General features: G+C 44.9%; 1 protein-coding gene across 1 annotated transcript in view; it reads right to left on the bottom strand.

Annotated features, from left to right (window-relative positions):
* The window catches only part of IPO13 (importin 13), a 126,153-nt gene extending 107,416 nt beyond the window's left edge, over positions 1-18,737 (bottom strand). The window contains 2 exon segments of the mRNA XM_082265019.1: positions 1,928-2,664; positions 18,664-18,737. Of these exon segments, the coding sequence (XP_082121145.1) occupies positions 1,928-2,664; positions 18,664-18,720 (794 nt within the window). The 5' untranslated portion in view covers positions 18,721-18,737.
* Positions 18,738-21,294: the final 2,557 nt, after the last annotated feature.

Below are 21,294 nucleotides of genomic sequence, written 5' to 3'. Positions count from 1 at the left end.
TGATCAAGGGATTAAATGTGTTCCCTATTGTGCTTACTGTGTGGGGGGGATGGGTTGGACAGAGGAAGAGAGAGATCAGTGATTCAGCTTAGCTTTCTTTTTTTCCATTTCCCCCTTAATGACCAGGCCATTTTTTGCGATTCGGCACTGCGTTATCAATGGTGATCAAGGGGGTTAAATGCGTTCCCTATTTGTGCTTACTGTGTGGGGGGGATGGGTTGGACAGAGGCAGAGAGAGATCAGTGATTCAGCTTAGCTTTCTTTTTTTCCCATTTCCCCCTTAACCACTTACCGACCGCCGCACGACTATTTACGGCAGCGGTCAGCCCCTCACAGGCAGAGCGACGTAGTACTACGTCGCTAGCCAGTGAGGGTCTAGGGAGCGAGCGCGCACCTGCGTGGTCACGGACCCCCCGCGCGTGTGACCGGCGGACACGATGTCCGCCGGGCACTCACGATCGTCGTGTGGAGAGGGAGAAACGCAGGCGGCTGATGTAAACAAGCCGCCTGTCATTCTCCCCTGTGTAAGAATAGTGTATATACGGTTCTACTATGTAGGACCGTTGATCACTGTTCTTACACATCAAGCCACAGCCAATCACAGTTAGAGTCACGCCCCTAGGGACACACATAACCCCTCCCTCTCAAAAAAAGTTAACCCCTTCACTGCCAGTGTAATTTTACAGTAACAGTGCATATGTATAGCACTGATTACTGTAGTAATGTCACTGGTAACCCCAAAAGTGTCAAAAATGTCAGTCAAGGGTCCGATCTGTCCGCTGCAATGTCGCAGTCCCGCAAAAAAAAAAAAAAAAAAAAAAAAAAAAAAAAAAATCGCACATCGCCGCCATTATGCGTTAAAAAAAAAAAAAAAAGACAAAAATCTTTCCCTTTGTTAGTAAACGCAATAACTTTTGCGCAAACCAATCAAAATACGCTTATTGTGATTTTTTTTACCAAACATATGTAGCAGAAAACAAATTGGCCAAAAATTTAAAAAAATTTTGATTTTTACATTTTTTGGGGGGGTGAATTTCATATAAAAAAATTTGAAAAACATTGTTATTTTTTCAAAATTTACGCTCTTTTTTTGTTTAAAAAGTAAAAATCGCACAGGTGAATAAATACCACCAAAAGAAAGCTCTGTTTATGGGAAAAAAAGGACGTAAATTTTGTTTGGGTACGGCGTCGCATGACCACGCAATTGTCAGTTAAAATCGCACAGTGCCAAATCGCAAAAAGTGGCCCAGACGTAAGACAGCAAAATCCTCCGGTGGTAAAGTGGTTAATGACCAGGCCATTTTTTGCGATTCGGTACTGCGTTATCAATGGTGATCAAGGGGGTTAAATGTGTTCCCTATTTGTGCTTACTGTGTGTGTGTGTGGGGGGGGGGGGGGAGTGGATTGGACAAAGGCAGAGAGAGATCTGTGATTCAGCTTAGCTGAATCACTCGATCTTTCCCTGCCTCTCTGACATTGTTTACATTCCAGACGGCTCTCCTGTCAGTTTTACCGAAGATTGCGGGAGGCCGATGGCGATCGAGCTCGCTCCTCCCGCGGTCTACCTCCCGCTGTGTCTAACCACAGCGGGCGCGCGGCTCCGGCGGCGCACGCCGTGTGCACCTTTATCAAATATATCTACGTGATTATGCGCAGCGGAGCCGCCCTGCCGCAGTAAATCTGCGCGGGGCGGTTGGCAAGTGGTTAAAGTCGCACAGATATAAATAATACTCATTGGAAATCATGATGTACGACTTGTCTGGCGACTTTGCAGTCCCAAGTGGCACACGTGTGAAAGGGGCCTTAATTGGGTTTTATTTTACACTGGCAGTGTCGCTTTTGTAGAGAGACTGGCATTGAAAACAGCTCTATGTCACATTCTCCAATAAGAAACGTGAACATATCGATTTAACCAGCAGATTCTGACCTTTGTGCATCCGGCTGGGAGATGGTATTGACTAAGGCTTCCACGGCGGCGTCAAACAGTTCAGGATCCCGCAGAGCACTGAACGCGGCCATCGTCAGTTCCTCGCACTCCGTCAGTGGGATGCCCAGCTGTGCCCAGCTGGAGAAACACTTCAGTACTTTCTGTTTGACAAAACCCGGGGAGTCGCTCTGCTGTAGCAGTTGGCGCAGCAGCGGAAAGATGCAGGCGGATTCCTGCGCCAGGCAGCTGCGCACTTGTCCCTTGCGGAAAGGCGGGAGGCGGCTGGTCTGAAACTCCTCTGGCAAAACAGTCAGCAGCTCCAGGAGCGCCAGGCAGCGAGCTCCTCCATTGGTCTGCCCGTCCTCCGTCTGAAACACCCGCACCATGTCCGGAACCGCGTGGGGCCACGTGTCCGGCATCATGTTGAGGGCCAGGGAAGCCAAGGCCACGCAGAGTCTGGTCAACACGATCTTGGAGCCGCTGGCGAAGGCGGAGATCTGTGTAAAGAGCTGGGACTTCAGCGTCTCGTACTGGTCTGACGGTATGTCCGCCCAGTAGCGGGAGATCTTGATGTGCAGGGCGCTGGCCCCAAAGTACTGGATTTCTGGCACCTTGCCACCGCTTAGCAGCTGCCAGCTGAACTGCCACGCCTGGGGCGACACCTGTGCTTGCATTAACCATTTCTGTGCAAGGTTCTTGTTTTCAATGTTGGGGTCGTAGTACAACTGGTGGAGAGCCTAGAAAGGAAAAAGAAACAAAAACAATGACTATGGAAACACAAGGGTTGTAGTAATGACACTAACAAGTCAAAATTGGTTAATGTGGCTGAAGTACCACAAATTTATTCTATGCATTTAAAGTGGGACTTCAGCTAAAGCTTTGGGTACAGCAGGGAGGGTTAGAATCTCTGTATTTTTTTTTAACCCAGTTTTGGCAACGAGTCCCAGGGAGAGATCAGGAACTGGATGGAGGGGGGGAGCGAGATGGAGGGGAGAGAGAGAGATAAATTGGAGGAGGGGGGAGAGAGAGAGAGAGAGAAGGATGGAGGAGGGGGGAGAGAGAGAGATGCAAGAGGGGGGAGAGAGAGAGAGAGAGAGAGAGAGATGCAAGGAGGGGGGGAGAGAGAGATGCAAGGAGGGGGGGAGAGAGAGATGCAAGGAGGGGGGGAGAGAGAGATGCAAGGAGGGGGGAGAGAGAGAGATGCAAGGAGGGGGGAGAGAGAGAGATGCAAGGAGGGGGGAGAGAGAGAGATGCAAGGAGGGGGGAGAGAGAGATGGGGGAGGGGAGAGAGAGAGAGAGATGGAGGAGGGGGGAGAGAGAGAGAGAGAGAGAGAGAGAGAGAGAGAGAGAGATGGAGGAGGGGGGAGAGAGAGAGAGAGAGAGATGGAGGAGGGGGGAGAGAGAGAGAGAGAGAGAGAGATGGAGGAGGGGGGAGAGAGAGAGAGAGAGAGAGAGATGGAGGAGGGGGGAGAGAGAGAGAGAGAGAGAGAGAGAGATGGAGGAGGGGGGAGAGAGAGAGAGATGGAGGAGGGGGGAGAGAGAGAGAGATGGAGGAGGGGGGAGAGAGAGAGATGGAGGAGGGGGGAGAGAGAGAGATGGAGGAGGGGGGAGAGAGAGAGATGGAGGAGGGGGGAGAGAGAGAGATGGAGGAGGGGGGAGAGAGAGAGATGGAGGAGGGGGGAGAGAGAGAGATGGAGGAGGGGGGAGAGAGAGAGATGCAAGGAGGGGGGAGAGAGAGATGCAAGGAGGGGGGAGAGAGAGATGCAAGGAGGGGGGAGAGAGAGATGGAAGAGGGGGGAGAGAGAGATGGAAGAGGGGGGAGAGAGAGATGGAAGAGGGGGGAGAGAGAGATGGAAGAGGGGGGAGAGAGAGATGGAAGAGGGGGGAGAGAGAGATGGAGGAGGGGGGCGAGAGAGAGATGGAGGAGGGGGGCGAGAGAGAGATGGAGGAGGGGGGCGAGAGAGAGATGGAGGAGGGGGGCGAGAGAGAGATGGAGGAGGGGGGCGAGAGAGAGATGGAGGAGGGGGGCGAGAGAGAGATGGAGGAGGGGGGAGAGAGAGAGATGGAGGAGGGGGGAGAGAGAGAGATGGAGGAGGGGGGAGAGAGAGAGATGGAGGAGGGGGGAGAGAGAGAGAGAGAGATGGAGGAGGGGGGAGAGAGAGAGAGAGAGATGGAGGAGGGGGGAGAGAGAGAGAGATGGAGGAGGGGGGGAGAGAGAGAGAGATGGAGGAGGGGGGAGAGAGAGAGAGATGGAGGAGGGGGGAGAGAGAGAGAGAGAGAGATGGAGGAGGGGGGAGAGAGAGAGAGAGAGATGGAGGAGGGGGGAGAGAGAGAGAGAGATGGAGGAGGGGGGAGAGAGAGAGATGGAGGAGGGGGGAGAGAGAGAGATGGAGGAGGGGGGAGAGAGAGAGATGGAGGAGGGGGGAGAGAGAGAGATGGAGGAGGGGGGAGAGAGAGAGATGGAGGAGGGGAGAGAGAGATGCAAGGAGGGGGGAGAGAGAGATGCAAGGAGGGGGGAGAGAGAGATGCAAGGAGGGGTGAGAGAGAGATGGAAGAGGGGGGAGAGAGAGATGGAAGAGGGGGGAGAGAGAGATGGAAGAGGGGGGAGAGAGAGATGGAAGAGGGGGGAGAGAGAGATGGAAGAGGGGGGGAGAGAGAGATGGAGGAGGGGGGCGAGAGAGAGATGGAGGAGGGGGGCGAGAGAGAGATGGAGGAGGGGGGCGAGAGAGAGATGGAGGAGGGGGCGAGAGAGAGATGGAGGAGGGGGGAGAGAGAGAGAGATGGAGGAGGGGGGAGAGAGAGAGGAGTGATTGCAGCTGCCCGGCAGCAATCGCCGGCCCTGCAGATCAGCTTCCCCTCTTGCGAATTGCGTCGCGCACACAGCCCCCATGCTCGCTCTATTCCTGTGAAGAAAAATGATATACCATATTTATCGGCACATAACACGCACTTTTTCCCCCTGAAATCATGTGTGCGTGCCAATATTGTACCTGGCTTCCACGGAGGGGAGGGGGCGCTCGCAGTCATACGCAGTCCCACCTCCTGGATTGGCTCTTAGAAGACGTCACATGTCCCGGCATTGGACCAGTGTTCTGTCTATCATAAGAGCTGGCCAAGGAGGCGGGACTGTGTGTGACTGCGAGCGCCGAGTATGCAGGAGATCCTGGCTCTGTGTAATACAGCACAGATCAGGATGCAATGATGGGCAATGGCAAGGCTGAATATGGGCACAGATCAGGCTGCAATGATGGGCAATGGGGAGGCTGCAATGATGGGCAATGGCAAGGCTGCACAATGGCAAGGCTGCAATGATGGGCATGGATGAGGCTGCAATGATGGGCACAGATTAGAGCTGCACGATTAATCGTAACAGAATCAAGATCGCAATTCACTGCCCCTGACGATCTTAACATGACACTTGCTCGATTCTTTACATAGCTGTGTGGGAGCAGCAGTCAAAAAAAAAGAGCCTCCCGCAAAAGCCTATCAGCATTAGTCTCCCACTGAACTGTAAACACAAATGATTACATTGTATCTTTTCTTTCCCTCTGCCAGAGGAAGGAAGTTTAACCTCTTAAAGACTAAACCTTTTTCCTATACTTGTTGCTTGCAAGTTAAATCAGTTTATTTTTCCTAGAAAAGTAGTTAGAACCCCCAAACATTTATATTTTTTTTTTTTAGCAGAGACCCTGCAGAATAAAATGGTGATTGTTGTAAATTTTTATGTCACACGGTATTTGCGCAGCAGTCTTTCAAACGCAATTAATACACTTTAATGAATAAAAAAATTAAAAAAATAAAACAAAACCGTAAAGTTATCCCAATTTTTTTTATAATGTAAAAGATGTTACACAGAGAATCGTGAGAGAATCGAGATCTTTATTCCAAGCAAAAAAATCGTGATTCTCAGTTTGGCCAGAATCGTGCAGCTCTAGCACAGATCAGGCTGCAATGATGGGCAATGGCAAGGCTGCACAATGGCAAGGCTGCAATGATGGGCATGGATGAGGCTGCAATGATGGGCACAGATCAGGCTGCAATGATGGGCAATGGCAAGGCTGAATATGGGCACAGATCAGGCTGCAATGATGGGCAATGGGGAGGCTGCAATGATGGGCAATGGCAAGGCTGCACAATGGCAAGGCTGCAATGATGGACATGGATGAGGCTGCAATGATGGGCACAGATCAGGCTGCAATGATGGGCACAGATCAGGCTGCAATGATGGGCACAGATCAGGCTGCAATGATGGACACAGATCAGGCTGCAATGATGGACACAGATCAGGCTGCAATTATGGGCAATGGGGAGGCTGCATATGGGAACAAATCAGGCTGCAATGATGAAGCTGCATATGGGCACAGATCAGGATTCAATGATGGGCAATGGCAAAGCTGTATATGGGCACAGATCAGGCTGCAATGATGAGCAATGGTGAAGCTGCATATGGGAACAGATCAGGCTGCAATGATGAAGCTGCATATGGGCACAGATCAGGCTGCAATGATGGGCAATGGTGAGGCTGCAATGATGGGCAATGGCGAGGCTGCACAATGGCAAGGCTGCAATGATGAGCACAGATCAGGCTGCAATGATGGGCACAGATCAGGCTGCAATGATGGGCAATGATGAAGCTACATATGGGCACAGATCAGGCTGCAATGATGGGCAATGGCAAGGCTGCAATGATGAGCACAGATCAGGCTGCAATGATTGGCACTGACCCTTATTTTGCTTCAAAGTTCTTTATTTAAAATGCAGGTTTTTTTCCTGAAACCTAACAAAATTAGGGTGCTTGTTATACGCCGAAAAAATGCAGTAAATTTCATCTAGATTGTACGCTCCAACGAGCAGAGCCCCCCGATTCCTCCTGTATTGAACTGTACTGTCTGCCCTCATGTTGTAAAGCGCGGCACACACTGTTGGCACTAAATACTGTATAATAATAATAGGAATATATAAATCATGTATAATAATATTAATATGTAAATCTTGTAGAATATTAATATTGTTTTTATCATTTATTTTACATATAAACTCTGAATAATAAAAATAGTGATAATAATAATATATAAATTCTGTATAAAATATAAATCTTGTATAATGATAATATTGTTTTTATCATTTATTGTACATATAAATTCTGAATAATAAAATGAATGATAATATACAAGATTTATATTTTATACAGAATTTATATATTATCATTCATTTTATTATTCAGAATTTATATATTAAATGAGAAAAATAATATTATCATTATACAAGATTTATATTTTATACAGAATATATAAATTCTGAATAATAAAATGAATGAATAATAAAATGAATGAATATTATTATTATCATTCATTTTATTATTCAGAATTTAAATATTAAATAAATGAGAAAAACAATATCATCATTATACAAGATTTATATATTATACAGAATTTATATATTTTTATCATTTTTATTATTCAGAATTTATATAGTAAATAATATTATATAAATTCTGTATAATATAGAAATCTTGTATAATGATAATATTGTTTTTCTCATTTAATATTTAAATTCTGAATAATAAAATGAATGATAATAATATTCATTCATTTTATTATTCAGAATTTACATATTAATTTTGTATAAAATATAAATCTTGTATAATGATAATATTATTTTTCTCATTTAATATATAAATTCTGAATAATAAAATGGATAATATACAAGATTTATATTTTATACATAATTTATATATTATCATTCATTTTATTATTCAGAATTTATATATTAAATGAGAAAAATAATATTATCATTATACAAGATTTATATTTTATACAGAATTAATATATAAATTCTGAATAATAAAATGAATGAATATTATTATTATTATCATTCATTTTATTATTCAGAATTTAAATATTAAATAAATGAGAAAAACAATATTATCATTATACAAGATTTATATATTATACAGAATTTAAATATTATTATTATTATTATTAATAATAAAAATAATATTATATAAATTCTGCATAATATATAAATCTTGTATAATAATATTGTTTTTATCATTTATTTTACATATAAACTCTGAATAATAAAAATAGTGATAATAATAATAATAATATATAAATTCTGTATAATATATAAATCTTGTATAATGATAATATTGTTTTTATCATTTATTGTACATATAAATTCTGAATAATAAAATGAATGATAATATACAAGATTTATATTTTATACAGAATTTATATATTATCATTCATTTTATTATTCAGAATTTATATATTAAATGAGAAAAATAATATCATTATACAAGATTTATATTTTATACAGAATTAATATATAAATTCTGAATAATAAAATGAATGAATATTATTATTATCATTCATTTTATTATTCAGAATTTAAATATTAAATAAATGAGAAAAACAATATTATCATTATACAAGATTTATATATTATACAGAATTTATATATTATTATCATTATTTTTATTATTCAGAATTTATATAGTAAATAAATGAGAAAAACAATATTATTATACAAGATTTATATATTATACTTTATAATTATACAGAATTTAAATATTATTATTATTAATAATAATAAAAATAATATTATATAAATTCTGTATAATATATAAATCTTGTATAATAATATTGTTTTTCTCATTTATTTACTATATAAATTATGAATAATAATAATAATAATAATAATAATAATAATAATATATAAATTCTGTATAATATATAAATCTTGTATAATGATAATATTGTTTTTCTCATTTATTTACTATATAAATTTTGAATAATAAAATGAATGATAATATATAAATTCTGTATAAAATATAAATCTTGTACAATGATATTGTTTTTATCATTTATTTAATTTATACATTTTTAATAATAGAAACAATAATATATAAATCCTGTATAATGATAATAATAATTTGGGTACAGTGTTGCATGATCGCGCATTTGCCAGTTAAAGTAGTGCAGTGCTGAATAGTAAAACCTGGCCTGGTCATGAAGGGGGGTAAAACCTTCTGGAGTTGAAGTGGTTAATAGCTTACATAGGTATGTATGTCTTATGCTGACGTGTGTGCGTGTGTGACGCATGTCGCGAGGCTTTTGAATTGGATGATGCGTGTCGTCTTGCATTTATTCTTTGTAAACACAATGGGTCCCATTCTCCTGCACTTCAACAGCTTTTATTCCTCTCTCCAAGCCAATGGGATTGCATCGCTATAACAATGCATCTGGAAAGAGATCGATTTTTCCCTGAAAGCACCTAAAAGCATTTTTCTCATCTTTGCATCCGGTCCGCCCCCCCCATAGATGTACAGAGGCCGGTCAATGGGCAGCCTCACGTTGCCTCTGTTTTCAGTCGTTCCCCTAATGAGCACATTCAGCATGATGATTACTGACAGGAAGTCTGCCGGGCGCAAGAAAATCCTCCCCCGCCCCCCCCCTTTCCAGCATCACAAATCAGCCAGTTCTAATAAGATGCTGGAGCTTAGGAACATGTACCCGCTAATATTATGAGCGCGGAGGCGTAGGTGTTCCATGCCTCTCCACCCTCCAAGTGTGAAAACTGAACGGCACCTTCTATAAATAAGCGCGGTGACACACCACATGCCATTAGTGTGCCGCAAATAATAGTTCTGCATTGGGTTTTTTTTCACATCTTGGCCCTCTAATGTCCCCCCCCCCTGCGGGTCATGGAAGCTCTAGGAAGGAGGCATCACTTAGGTGACACAGCTGCTGCAATCTCTCCAGTGCTGAGCAACGTCATGTCATGTTGCATCAGGACAGGCACCCCCCCCCCCCCAAAAGGAACAGTGAGTTCCCCGCACTGCTGATTCCAGGTGTAGGGCCGTCTTGTGGTCCCACAGGGCCGGGACACAAATACTGCCGGAATTATAGTTCTATCACCTGGGGACACCTCCGCCCAGAGACCGTATCCATGGCGGGGAATTCTCACTACGCTCAATTAAAGATGCAACACAAGAGCAGCTAGAATTGTGTACAGGCATAGCCTCACTTTTAGGTACACAACAGGACCAGAGCATCTATGGAAAACGAAAATGTACTTGAAGTGAAGCAATAAATTTTTTCACTTCAAAATGCATGTACATACACTAGCTCTAAGGGAAATCTTGGCCAGCTTGGCATGGCACTGCTCCCAGTTATTAGCATTTTGGTCTACAGGAAATCTTGGTCAATTGGCATGGCACTGCTCCCAGTTATTAACATTTGGGTCTATGGGAAATCTTGGTCAGTTTGGCATGGCACTACTTCCGGTTAATAACATTGGGGTCTACGGGAAATCTTGGTCAGCTTGGCATCGCACTGCTCCTAGTTATTAGCATTGGGGTCTACAGGAAATCTTGGTCAGCTTGGCATGGCACTGCTCCCAGTTATTAGCATTTTTGTCTACAGGAAATCTTGCTCAGCTTGGCATGGCACTGCTCCCGGTTATTAGCATTGGGGTCTATGGGAAATCTTGCTCAGCTTGGCATGGCACTGCTCCCAGTTATTAGCATTGGGGTCTACAGGAAATCTTGGTCAGCTTGGCATGGCACTGCTCCCAGTTATTAGCATTTTTGTCTACAGGAAATCTTGCTCAGCTTGGCATGGCACTGCTCCCGGTTATTAGCATTGGGGTCTATGGGAAATCTTGCTCAGCTTGGCATGGCACTGCTCCCAGTTATTAGCATTGGGGTCTACAGGAAATCTTGGTCAGCTTGGCATGGCACTGCTCCCAGTTATTAGCATTTTTGTCTACAGGAAATCTTGCTCAGCTTGGCATGGCACTGCTCCCGGTTATTAGCATTGGGGTCTACGGGAAATCTTGCTCAGCTTGGCATCGCACTGCTCCCAGTTATTAGCATTGGGGTCTACAGGAAATCTTGCTCAGCTTGGCATGGCACTGCTCCAAGTTATTAGCATTTGGGTCAATGGGAAATCTTGCTCAGCTTGGCATCGCACTGCTCCCAGTTATTAGCTTTGGGGTCTACAGGAAATCTTGGTCAGCTTGGCATGGCACTGCTCCCAGTTGTTAACCACTTTATGACCACCCACCGCAGATATACTGCGGCAGGCAGCCGCTCCTTGGCAAAGTGACGTAGGTATGCGTCACTCACTCTCAAGAGGCTAGGGCGCTCCCTCCCCCGCTCGTCAGTGGGGAAGTCGATGCGTATGTCAGGCAGCTCCGATTGCCGCATGACACCCGCGATCGCTCCCCACTGAGAGAGGACAGTCAGCTGTTGTAAACACAGCTGACCGTTCTTCTCCCTGCAATGATCATAGAGCCCATGTGATCCTTCTATACAGGAACACAGGTCTCTATGGTCATTTCAGAAGCCCCCCCCCACAGTTAGAATTACTCCCCCAGGCTCACATTTAACCCTTTGATCACCCATAGGATTAACCCCTTCCCTGCCAGTGTCATTATTACAGTAACAGTGCATATTTTAAGCACTGATTACTGTAGTAATGTCGCTGGTCCCCCAAAAGTGTCAAAAAATGTCAGTCAGGGGTCCGATCTGTCCGCCGCAATGTCGCAGTCCCGCAAAAAAAAAAAAAAAAAAAAAAAAAAAAAAATCGCAGATTGGCGCCATTGCGAGTAAAAAAAAAAAAAAAAAAAATGACAAATCTTTCCCGTAGTTAGTAGACACATTAACTTTTGCGAAAACCAATCAAAATACGTTTGTTGCAATTTTTTTTACCAAAAATATGTAGCAGAAATCAAATTGGCCTAAAATGTTAAAAAAAATTTATTTTTTTATTTTTTTTGGGACTGTTATAAAACAGAATGTGAAAAATATTGTTTGTTTTTTTTTTTTTTTAAATTGTCGCTCTTTTTATGTTTATAGCGCAAAAAATAAAAATCGCACAGGTGATCAAATACCACCAAAAGAAAGCTCTGTTTGTGGGGAAAAAAGGACATCAATTTTATTTGGGTACAGCGCCGCACAACCGCGCAAATGTCCGTTAAAGTAACGCTGAGCGGAATCGCAAAATATGGCCTGGTCGTTAAGGGGGCAAATCCTTCCGGTCTTAAAGTGGTTAACATTGGGGTCTATGGGAAATCTTGGTGAGCTTGGTCACTGCTCCCGAACCATAAGTGACAGGGACACCAAACTTGGGAAGCACGTTAAGGGGACCCAGGACTACGACATGGTAGATTACCCAGGCAAGATGGCTGACCCCAAAATCGGATATGTTGTAGTTCTGGGTCCCCTCTTGGTGCTCCCTAAGTTTGGTGTCACTGTCACTTATGGTTCGAGAGCAGTGTCATGCCAAGCTGATCAAGGTTTCCCATAGACCCCAATGTTAATAACCGACAGCAGTGCCATGCCAAGCTGATCAAGATTTCCCATATACCCCCAATGTTAATAACCGGGAGCAGTGCCATGCCAAGCTGACCAAGATTTCCCATAGACCCCAATGTTAATAACCGGGAGCAGTGCCATGCCAAGCTGACCAAGATTTCCCATAGACCCCCAATGTTAATAACCGGGAGCAGTGCCATGCCAAGCTGACCAAGATTTCCCATAGACCCCAATGTTAATAACCGGGAGCAGTGCCATGCCAAGCTGACCAAGATTTCCCATAGACCCCAATGTTAATAACCGGGAGCAGTGCCATGCCAAGCTGACCAAGATTTCCCATAGACCCCCAATGTTAACCGGGAGCAGTGCCATGCCAAGCTGACCAAGATTTCCCATAGACCCCCAATGTTAATAACCGAGAGCAGTGCCATGCCAAGCTGACCAAGATTTCCCATAGACCCCAATGTTAATAACCGGGAGCAGTGCCATGCCAAGCTGACCAAGATTTCCCATAGACCCCAATGTTAATAACCGGGAGCAGTGCCATGCCAAGCTGACCAAGATTTCCCATAGACCCCCAATGTTAATAACCGGAAGCAGTGCCATGCCAAGCTGACCAAGATTTCCCATAGACCCCCAATGTTAATAACCGAGAGCAGTGCCATGCCAAGCTGACCAAGATTTCCCATAGACCCCAATGTTAATAACCGGGAGCAGTGCCATGCCAAGCTGACCAAGATTTCCATAGACGCCAATGTTAATAACCGGGAGCAGTGCCATGCCAAGCTGACCAAGATTTCCATAGACGCTGATGTATCCGTACTCACGAGCATACCTAAAGTGAGGGTACGTAAAGCGGGGTATGCCTGTATACAGCAACCTGACCGCATATATCCCCTGGCCAAACGTTTGCAGATACGTGACCATCACACATACGGCATGGCCGAAAGGTGGACAACCCTCCAACTGAGTGCAGGTGTCTCCAGCGAAGGGTGCTGGCAATACTCCATCATACAAAGACAACAGAATGCACCGATATATCTGCTGGAAAAAAAAGGGTTATTGGCAATGGCTGCGTTTTTGGTGTGATTTTATCAAGTTTACGGTGCATTTTTCTTCGGTCTTGCGACTCAAAAACCACATCACACGGGTGCAAACAAAATCGCGGGACGCAATACGCTCCAAAGAAGCTCTTGTACTTTTTTGGAGGGTATTGCGTCCCGCGATTTTGTTTGCGCGATGTTGCCGCGATTCGGCGGGCGTAAATCGCGGCAACATCGCTCGGCGTTTGGGGGGCTATTGCAAATCAACGGGCAACGCTAGGCGTCCCGCGATTTGCAATAAATCTCCGAATCGCGGGCGGAACCGCGGCGGTTCTGCCCGCGATTATAAACTGACATGTGAATGCAGCCTGAAAGCTGCCTTTAATGGGAGAAAATAAACGTTATAATAATAATAATAATAATAATAATAATAACCACTTCTGGACCGGAAGGATTTTCCCCCTTAATGACCAGGCCATATTTTGCGATCCGGCACTGCGTTACTTTAACGGACAATTACGCGGTTGTGTGACGCTGTACCCAAATAAAATTGATGTCCTTTTTTCCCCACAAACAGAGCTTTCTTTTGGTGGTATTTGATCCCCTGTGCGATTTTTATTTTTTGCGCTTTAAACAAAAAAAGAGCTACAATTCTGAAAAAAAAAAAAAAAAAAACAATATTTTTCACTTTCTGCTATATAACATTCCCGAAAAAACAATAAAATAGAAGAAAAAAAAAATCTAAATTTGTCGTCCTTTTAGGGCAATTTGTATTCTGCTACATATTTTTGGTAAAAAATAAAAATAAAATCGCAATAAGTGTATTTTGATTGGTTTGCGCAAAAGTTATTTCGTCTACAAACTAGGGGAAAGATTTTCCTTTTTTTTTTTTTTACTATAGAGCCACAAATCTGAAAAAAAAAATACAATATTTTTTCACTTTCTGCTATACAACATTCCCAAAAAAAAAAAAAAAAAAAAAAAAAAAATCAAAGTTTGTCATCCTTTTAGGGCAATTTGTATTCTGCTACTTTTTTTGGTAAAAAAAAAAAAAAAAAAAAAAAAGAAAAAAATAGCAATAAGTGTATTTTGATTGGTTTGCGCAAAAGTTATCGCATCTACAAACTAGGGGAAAGGTTTATGTCATTTTTATTTATTTATTTTTTACTATAGAGCCACAAATCTGAAAAAAGAACCAATATTTTTCACTTTCTGCTATATAACATTCCCAAAAAAAAAAATCTAAATTTTTCATCCTTTTAGGGCAATTTGTATTCTGCTACATTTTTTTTTTTTTTTTTTTACCAAAAATAACAAAAAATCGCAATAAGCGTATTTTGATTGGTTTGCGCAAAAGTTATCGCGTCTACAAACTAGGGGAAATATTTATGTAATTTTTATCTATTACTAGTAATGAAGACGATCTGCAATTTTTAGCGGGACTGTGACATTGCGGCGGACAGATCGGACCCCTAACTGACATTTTTGACAATTTTGGAGGGGATCAGTGACATTACTGCAGTAATCAGTACTAAAAATATGCTCTGTCACTGTACTGACACTGGCAGGAAAGGGGTTAACTTAGGGGTGGGTGATCAAAGGGTTAAATATGTACCTAGGGGAGTGTTTACTAACTGTATAGGGGAGGGGCTTCTGAATTGACCATAGAGACCTGTGATCCTATATAGAAGGATCACAGGTGCTCTGTGATCATTCCAAAGAGAAGAACGGTCGGCTGTGTTTACAACATGTGACCGTCCTCTCTCAGTGGGGAGCGATTGTGGGTGCCCGGTGGGAATCGCGGCTGCCGGCGCCGTGGATCGGCATCCCCGCTGCCTAGCGCCCTAGTGCCATCACCAAGCGCGCGACCGACGTAGGGCTACGTCGGTTCGCGCAGGAGGGCCAGCCAGCCGCAGTAAATGTGCGGCAGACGGCCTGGAAACAGAAGCACATTTGTGAGGTCAGGCACTGATGTTGGACGAGAAGGCCTGGCTCGCAGTCTCCACTCTTAATTCATCCCAAAGCTGTTCTATTGGGTTGAGGTCAGGACTCTGTGCAGGCCAGTCAAGTTCCTCCACCCCAAACTCACCCATCCATGCTATGCCCCTGAAGGACCAGAGCGATGTTTAACCACTTCCTGCCCGCCCTATAGGCAAATGACGGCGGGAAAGTGGCTACATTATCCTGACCGGACGTCATATGATGGCGGCAGGATAACGCGCACCACCAGGGGGCGCACAGAGTGGTGATCGGTGGTGCGGCGTGTCACTCTGACAGACTGCATCTCCGATCTCGGTAAAGAGCCTACTGACGTTGGCTCTTTACCATGTGACCAGCTGTGTCCAATCACAGCTGATCACATAGTAAATAGGAAGAGCAGTTGATTGGCTTTCCTCAGTTCATGCCTGACAGGCACGAGTAAAGGAGAGCCGATCTGCGGCTCTCCTGACAGGGGGGGGGTCTGTACTGGTAATCAGAGTATTGATTACCAGTGCAGACCCTTGGGGGGGGGGAGGTGCCACTAGAGCCACCAGGGATGCCCACCCATGACCACCAGGGATGGCAATCAGGGCTCAGGGAGCCCGCCAGTGCCCTCCCCATCAGTGCTGCCCATCAGTGCCTATCAATGCCACCAGTGCCCATTATTGCCCACCAATGCTGCATATCAGTGCCACATATCAGTGCTGTATATCAGTGCTACCTATCAGTGCCCATCAGTGCTGCATATTAGTGCCACCCCATCAGTGCCTCCTCATCAGCGCAGGAAAAAAATTATCTATTTACAAAATTTTATAACAAACAAAAAAACTTTTTTTTTTTTTTTATTTCAAACTTTTCGGTCTTTTTTTTTTATGTGTAGCAAAAAAAGAATAAACCTTGCGGTGATCAAATACCACCAAAAGAAAGCTCTATTTGTGGGGACAAAATTACATAAATCTGGTTTAGGTACAATGTTGCATGACCACGCAATTGTCATTCAAAATGCAACAGCGCTAAAAGCTGAAAATTGGCCTGGGCAGAAAGGGGGAAAAGTCCCCGGTATTGAAGTGGTTAAACGTCACTTCCGCCTAACGGCCTTAAAGGCCCAATTTTTTTTTTTTTATTAGAAAAAGTACAATTACTTTTTTTTTTGCTTTTTAATGTAGATGTGAGGTGTGAGGTCTTTTTGACCCCCAGATCTCACATTAACCGGTTGCCGATGGCCAGGCAGAGTGACGTATTGATACGTCACTCACCTGTCACTGACTTGCGAGCCTATTGCGGGCGGGCGCGCGCCGCGGCTCGTTCACAGACAAGTCAGTGCGTGTGTCTGGCGGACTCGATGTCCGCCGGTCACTCACGATCGCTCCGGTGAAGGGAGAAAGACAGAGCGGCTTATGTAAACAAGCCGCCCGTCATTCTCCCTGGTGTAAAAATGAAGATCAGACGGTTCTACTATGTAGGATCGTTGATCTTTGTTTTTACACCAATAGCAATGTCCCTGCACAGTTAGAAACACGCCCCTAGGACACGCTTAACCCCTCCCTGTCCAATAAAGTTAACCCCTTCCCTGCCAGTGTCATTTTTGCAGTAACAGTGCATATGTATAGCACTGATTACTGCAGTAATGTCACTGGTAACCCCAAAAGTGTCAAAAATGTCAGTCAAGGGTCCGATCTGTCCGCCGCAATGTCGCAGTCCCGCAAAAAAAATCGCAGATCGCCGCCATTACTCGTTAAAAAAAAAAACACCAAAAATGACAAAAATCTTTCCCTTTGTTAGTAAACGCGATAACTTTTGCGCAAACCAATCAAAATACGCTTATTGCGATTTTTTTTACCAAACATATGTAGCATAAAACAAATTGGCCGAAAATGTTAAAAAATTTTGATTTTTACATTTTTTTGGGGGGGGAATTTCATATAAAAAAAAAAGTGAAAAATATTGCTATTTTTCAAAAAATTGACGCTCTTTTTTTGTTTATAGCACATGATCAAAAAAAAGCGCAGAGGTGATCAAATACCACCAAAAGAAAGCTCTGTTTGTGGGAAAAAAAAGGACGTGAAATTCGTTTAGGTACAGCGTCGCACGACCGCGCAATTGTCCATCAAAGTCACGCAGTAAAAAAAAAAAAAAAAAAAAAAAAAAAAAAAAAAAAAAAAAAAAAATCGCAAAAAAACCCCCTGGTCTTTTTAGCAGCCAAATCCTCCGGGGCTTAAGTGGTTAAAGAGGAACTCTCCTGCTTATTTCTATTACAAGGGATGTTTACATTTCTTGTAATAGGAATAAAAAAGTTATCAAAACATTTTTTTATTTATTTTTTTTTAAAAAACAGTGTACAAATAAAAAATAAAAGGTTATTTTTTCTTGTAATAGGAATAAAAGTGATCAAAAAAAAAAAAATGATTTAAAAAGGGGACGGTGTAAAAATATATATATTACACACACACACATATATATATATATATATATATATATATATATATATATATATATATATATATATATATATATATATATATATATATATATATATATATATATATATATACATACACATACATAAAAAATTATATAAATAAATATATATAATATATTGCACACACATATATATTATACATATAAAAAAATAATATATATATATATATATATATATATATATATATATATATATATATATATATATAAATAAATAAATATATACACATAAATATATATAAAATGTTTGGGGGTTCTGAATAATTCTGTATCTAAAAACCTTTGATTTTTCCATGTGGGAGAGAAATGCCGGAGTCGGCCCGGTAGGGAAGGGGTTAATATATCGGCATCGATTAGCGGCTCTCAATGTATTCGATCGTTCTCTTGGAGCGGATCTTTAACTTTAGGTGATATTATAAATAATTTCCTATTGATGATAATGAAATAATATTTTATTACCTGTAAACACTACAAGGATACAGAGTATTCCCCTCCCCCATTGCACCCAATCGCTGAGCTCTATTAAGGACGATCGATTAGACAGCGGCGGTCTCCCCCCCCCCCCCCCCCCCCAGGGTTTGGGATTTGTAGCGGTAGATCCCGGCGCTGTCGTTTTCTCCCATAATAAGGATGGAAAGGAGAAGAAATCAGAATTACAACAAAGCAGAATGCGCACAGCCCATGAATATGACATCCCATCCCCCCCCCCCTGACAGTGGCAGAACCAGGCACAGCTGTGCACAGCATTGCTCCGCAGGCTGCAGAGCGATGGAACGCGTACAAAGACAGCGATCCCACTGACATGCCGGGGATGAAAGGAGTCACATCACTGATACAGGATATGTCAGGATGGGGGATGCTGAGGAGGGGGAGGGGGGGGTACCCTATGCAGACAGAGGACAGGCACTTACTTTCTCCACATTGTCCATGGTGAAGTCCAGGCTCTGCGCTTCATTCCTTCTCTCCATGGCTGGGGGGGGAGGGGGGGGTGAAGAGGTGATTGGGGGATGGTGTGGTGGATCCACAGAAGGTGATTCAGCACATGGTGGAGCGCTCCTCTTCCTCCTCCTCGTCTTCCTCCTTCTTCTTCTCAGGCGGCTGCAGCATGCGGGGGTCCGGCTCCTCTCATCCTGTGCAGCTGTGATGTGGAGCTCAGGAGGGAGGGGGAGGGGGGGAGCAGTCACCTCCCAGCTGATCGCAGAGACAGGCAGAACATGTGACAGCGCAGGGCGAGCGATCCTCCCATTCACACCTGCAACCGGCCAAGAGATCTCCGTCAGAGCGACACCTCCAATAACAACCCCCCCCCCAATACTGACACCTCCAATAACAACCCCCCCCCAATACTGACACCTCCAATGACAATACCCCCCCTCCCCAACACTGACATCTCCAATAACAGTCCCCCCCCCCCGACACTGACACCTCCAATAACAATACCCCCCCCCGACACTGACACCTCCAATAACAATACCCCCCCCCCAACACCTCCAATAACAGTCCCCCCCCCCCCAACACTGACACCTCCAATAACAGCCCCCCCCCCCAAACACTGACACCTCCAATAACAGCCCCCCCCCCAAACACTGACACCTCCAATAACAGCCCCCCCCCCCAACACTGACAGCTTCCAATAACAGTCCCCCCCCCCAACACTGACAGCTTCCAATAACAGTCCCCCCCCCCAACACTGACACCTTTCAATAACAGCCCCCCCCCCCCAACACTGACACCTCCAATAACAGCCCCCCCAACACTGACACCTTCCAATAACAGCCCCCCCCCCCAACACTGACACCTCCAATAACAGCCCCCCCCCCCCAACACTGACACCTTCCAATAGCAGTCCCCCCCCAACACTGACACCTTCCAATAACAGTCCCTCCCCCCGACACTGACACCTCCAATAACAATACCCCCCCCCCCCCCAACACCTCCAATAACAGTCCACCCCCCCCCCAACACTGACACCTCCAATAACAATCCCCCCCCAACACTGACACCTCCAATAACAGTCCTCCTCCCCCCCTAACACCTCCAATAACAATCCCCCCAAACACTGACACCTCCAATAACAGTCCCCCCCCCCAAACACTGACACCTCCAATAACAGTCCCCCCCAAACACTGACACCTCCAATAACAGTCCCTCCCCCAACACTGACACCTCCAATAACAGCCCCCCCCAAACACTGACACCTCCAATAACAGCCCCCCCCCCCAACACTGACAACTTCCAATAACAGTCCCCCCCCCAAACACTGACACCTCCAATAACAGTCCCTCCCCCAACACTGACACCTCCAATAACAGCCCCCCCAAACACTGACACCTCCAATAACAGCCCCCCCCCAACACTGACAGCTTCCAATAACAGTCCCCCCCCAACACTGACACCTTTCAATAACAGCCCCCCCCCCCCCAACACTGACACCTCCAATAACAGCCCCCCCCCCAACACTGACACCTTCCAATAGCAGTCCCCCCCCAACACTGACACCTTCCAATAGCAGTCCCCCCCCCAACACTGACACCTTCCAATAACAGCCCCCCCCCCCAACACTGACACCTTCCAATAACAGTCCCCCCCCCCCGACACTGACACCTCTAATAACATCACCCCCCCCCAACACCTCCCAATAACAACACCCCCCCCCCAAACACTGACACCTTCCAATAACAGTCCCCCCAATAACTGACACCTTCCACTATCAGTATCCTCCTAACACTGACACCTTGCAATAACAGCCCCCCCCCCCAACACTGACACCTCCAATAACAGTCCCCCCCAACACCTCCAATAACAATCCCCCCCAACACTGACACCTCCAATAACAGTCCCCCCCCCCAAACACTGACACCTCCAATAACAGTCCCCCCCCCAACACTGACACCTCCAATAACAGTCCCCCCCCCCAACACTGACACCTCCAATAACAGTCCTCCTCCCCCCCAACACCTCCAATAACAGCCCCCCCCCCGACACTGACACCTCCAATAACAGTCCTCCTCCCCCCCAACACCTCCAATAACAGCCCCCCCCCAACACTGACACCTCCAATAACAGTCCCCCCCCCAAACACTGACACCTCCAATAACAGTCCCTCCCCCAACACTGACACCTCCAATAACAGCCCCCCCCCCAAACACTGACACCTCCAATAACAGCCCCCCCCCCAAACACTGACACCTCCAATAACAGTCCCCCCCCCAAACACTGACACCTCCAATAACAGTCCCTCCCCCAACACTGACACCTCCAATAACAGTCCCCCCCAACACCTCCAATAACAATCCCCCCCAACACTGACACCTCCAATAACAGTCCCCCCCCCAAACACTGACACCTTGCAATAACAGCCCCCCCCCCCAACACTGACACCTCCAATAACAGTCCCCCCCAACACCTCCAATAACAATCCCCCCCAACACTGACACCTCCAATAACAGTCCCCCCCCCAAACACTGACACCTCCAATAACAGTCCCCCCCCCCAACACTGACACCTCCAATAACAGTCCCCCCCCCAACACTGACACCTCC

This window comes from Pelophylax lessonae, assembly GCF_965119305.1.
Source record: "Pelophylax lessonae genome assembly, chromosome: 8".
In the NCBI taxonomy this organism is placed as follows: Eukaryota; Metazoa; Chordata; class Amphibia; order Anura; family Ranidae; genus Pelophylax; species Pelophylax lessonae.
Note: the sequence above shows the minus strand (reverse complement) of the source record. Positions and strands in the feature narration are given on the sequence as shown.